The 2,886-nt window shown below is 45.5% G+C and overlaps 1 protein-coding gene across 1 annotated transcript in view; it reads left to right on the top strand.

Annotated features, from left to right (window-relative positions):
* The window catches only part of PTGFRN (prostaglandin F2 receptor inhibitor), an 80,782-nt gene that overhangs the window by 6,767 nt on the left and 71,129 nt on the right, over window positions 1-2,886 (top strand). The window contains exons 3-4 of the mRNA XM_019523905.1: window positions 11-311; window positions 1,941-2,360. Of these exons, the coding sequence (XP_019379450.1) occupies window positions 11-311; window positions 1,941-2,360 (721 nt within the window). The remainder of the gene's footprint in view (window positions 1-10; window positions 312-1,940; window positions 2,361-2,886) is intronic.

Raw genomic sequence — 2,886 nt, 5'->3', positions numbered from 1 at the left:
GGGCACAGAGGTGGTGATTCCTTGCAGTGTTAGTGAGTATGATGGACCCACAGAACAGAACTTTGAGTGGGAGTTTTGGAAGGAAAATAAATATGTGCGCATAGTGAGTACCTGGGATACCACGTTCACCTCTGAGGAGTACCAGAAGCGGGTTGACAGCAAAGAAATCAAGCTGAGACGGAATACCAATGATGCCGTGGAACTTGTGATCAAAAACACTCAGCCAGCCGACAAAGGAGAATACAAGTGCACCACCCCCAGCACAGATGCTACTGTTCAGGGGAATTACTATGCTACAGTTGACCTGAAAGGTATTTCTGAAGGATGAGGGGGATTCATAAGTGGTACCAAGTGGAAACATGTCGTTGGGTATTCCCATACCTTCTGTGCTTCTTTACAATACCGGGGATAGTCGTTGGCCCTGTTTTTGCCTAAATCCCTGTTACAGATTGTCTGCAACAGTTCTCTTCTCCAGATCCTTTCCTAAAGCTCTTTTCAAAAAATATGCTGGTCAGTATATTAGTGGTAGCAGCTGGGGGAAAGGAGGTAAGATAAAAGGGGTGTCATGTCATAAATTCTATCAAAATTTTATTTTACCAGCTAGCACAAAAAAAAAAAAAAAAAAGCAGGAAAAGAAAAGTAGGGGCACTCAACTTCTGGCCTGTGAGCTGTATACGGCCCATGGAGCCATTGCATCTGGCCTGCAGGGCACTCCACGGGCTGGGAAATCTGGTGCTGGGGGAGCAGTGGTAAGTAATACTGCCACCCCTCAGGACTGGATTGGGGCTAGACTGCACCCCCTTCTCTTCCTCAGCCTGCGGGGCTGGATTCAGGCTGGGCTGTGCCCCTCCTACTCCTCTCAACTCCCACCATAGACACACATGGCTGGATCAAGGCAAAGCCATGCCCTCTTCCCCACCCTCTGTGGGCAGATCAGGGCTGGGCCACACTGCCTCCCCCTAACATGGCTTTATAGGGGTTGGGCTGCTCCCTGACCTCGCATGGGCAGATTGAGCCATGCCTCACTGTCTTGCATGCTGTATCTGGCCTTTGGATGGACTGAGCACTGTCCATCTCACCCACAGTGAAAAAGGTTAGGCACCACTACTCTGAAGAATCTAATGTAAACCTCCTAGATGTTGAGGCAGGAAGGCTAAATTATAAGTAGGAGAAAGGGAATAAAAGGGAGAGGGTATGTTTACAGCTGAGAGTATCATCTAGGGCTTTTCAACTAAGGCAGTAGTAATCTTCCTCTATCTGGAGAGCCTGATATCCTTCAGCAGCATGGCAGTAGGGAAGCTTTTTTTTCTTAATGAATTTATAGCATTGTCTTGTACACTGAGCACGTCTACAAAAGACGTTAAGTGTGCAGTAGCCTTATAACACTGCACAGTAGTGTGCCAGGCAAAGCCCCTGATAATACAGTACTGTGCAGTAGTATTAGGCTACTGCCCAGTTAGCATCACTAAAAAACCATGTGCTGGCACTACTGTGCAGTAGCACAAATTACTGCTCATTGATTTAGTGCTTGATAATCCAAGTACTAAACTTAATGCACAGTAACTATGGCGAATTAATGAATGTGTAGAATAGATGCTCCCACTGGTAGGCAAAATTTGGAAGTGAACCTATTGATTTTGCCATCAGTGACAGAACTTCGGGATGGGGGTAGGCATCAGACTGAGCACTTCAGTAGGGACTTGCTTTGATAAAATAATGGTGTTTGAATGATTTTGAGTGATTTTTGGGAAGCATGGAAGGATATAGAGATGATTAGCCAAAATGACATGTATAACAAATTTGGGGCTAGCCATTTGACTGTATTCCTGATCATCACCACTTTTTTTATTTTTTGGGGGAGCATGAGTCGGGGAGGGGGCTTTTTTAGTTGACTCATTTTTATTGTTTGGTGTGCTTATAATAATTTCTTCTTTGATTAGTGATTGCTGATGGCTTAAAAGTGAATCGCTGCAATACCCAGTCTTCAGCATCCCTCAGGCTGTCTGAGGGAGTCTCATTTGAGTTGTGCTGTTCAGCTTCTACCCAGACTTCAGAGCACACTCACTTACACGTTACCTGGCAAGTGAAGAGTGGCCCATCTTGGAGAGAAGTTCTTTCTCTGACGCACGAGGGCAAGTTCCATTCCAGCCCCGAGTATGGGGAGCGCTACCACAGTGGAGACGTACGCTTCGATGCAGCAACAGATGACACTTACTGGTTGTCGGTGTCTCAGGCAATGCCAGTGGATGAAGGTGCCTACAGGTGTCTAGTGAGTGAGTGGGTAAAAGGGACAGATGGTTTGTGGCAGAAGATTCAGGAGAAGAGTGTGGAGACAGCAAGTGTGGTGATCCAACAGACAGGTGAGTTTCAGGGTGGTGTGGGATGTGTATGTTTTAAAACTGATCTTCCTCCCTTCCACATCTGGGTCATGTGAATTAGCAAGAGCAGAAGAAAGATAAAGGCTGGATAGTGTTTTAACCTGGCTGTCACCTGGGAAAGCCTCAACTGTGGTAGGAGATAATGTTGGTGGCTCTCTCCTTTCATAGGGACAGGTTCTGTGCAACACGATGGAGAACAATAAATTGATACGTGATAATACATCTATTGATCTTTTTAAATGAGAGAGAAAATCTAAATCCAGATCACCTGAGGGCTGGTTTTAGTTCTGTCACACATCTCCGAAGAGTCATTTGTGTTCTAGTTCTGTATCCTATACCCAGCCCTTCTTGGGTCTTTGCATTTTGTGTCTTCAAACTTACCCTTCCATATACTCATTTCCTGTCTCAAACTGCAGTGGATGTTGATCTGTACTGTTAAACAGCTACCGCTTTCCACCCTAAAGGTAGTTGTGTATCAGTGGCAGGTGTGAAGTATTTCTCATTTATA

Source organism: Gavialis gangeticus, unplaced genomic scaffold (assembly GCF_001723915.1).
Source record: "Gavialis gangeticus isolate Ggan-Ray unplaced genomic scaffold, GavGan_comp1, whole genome shotgun sequence".
Lineage (NCBI taxonomy): Eukaryota > Metazoa > Chordata > Crocodylia > Gavialidae > Gavialis > Gavialis gangeticus.
This window is presented reverse-complemented; position numbering and strand designations above follow the sequence as displayed.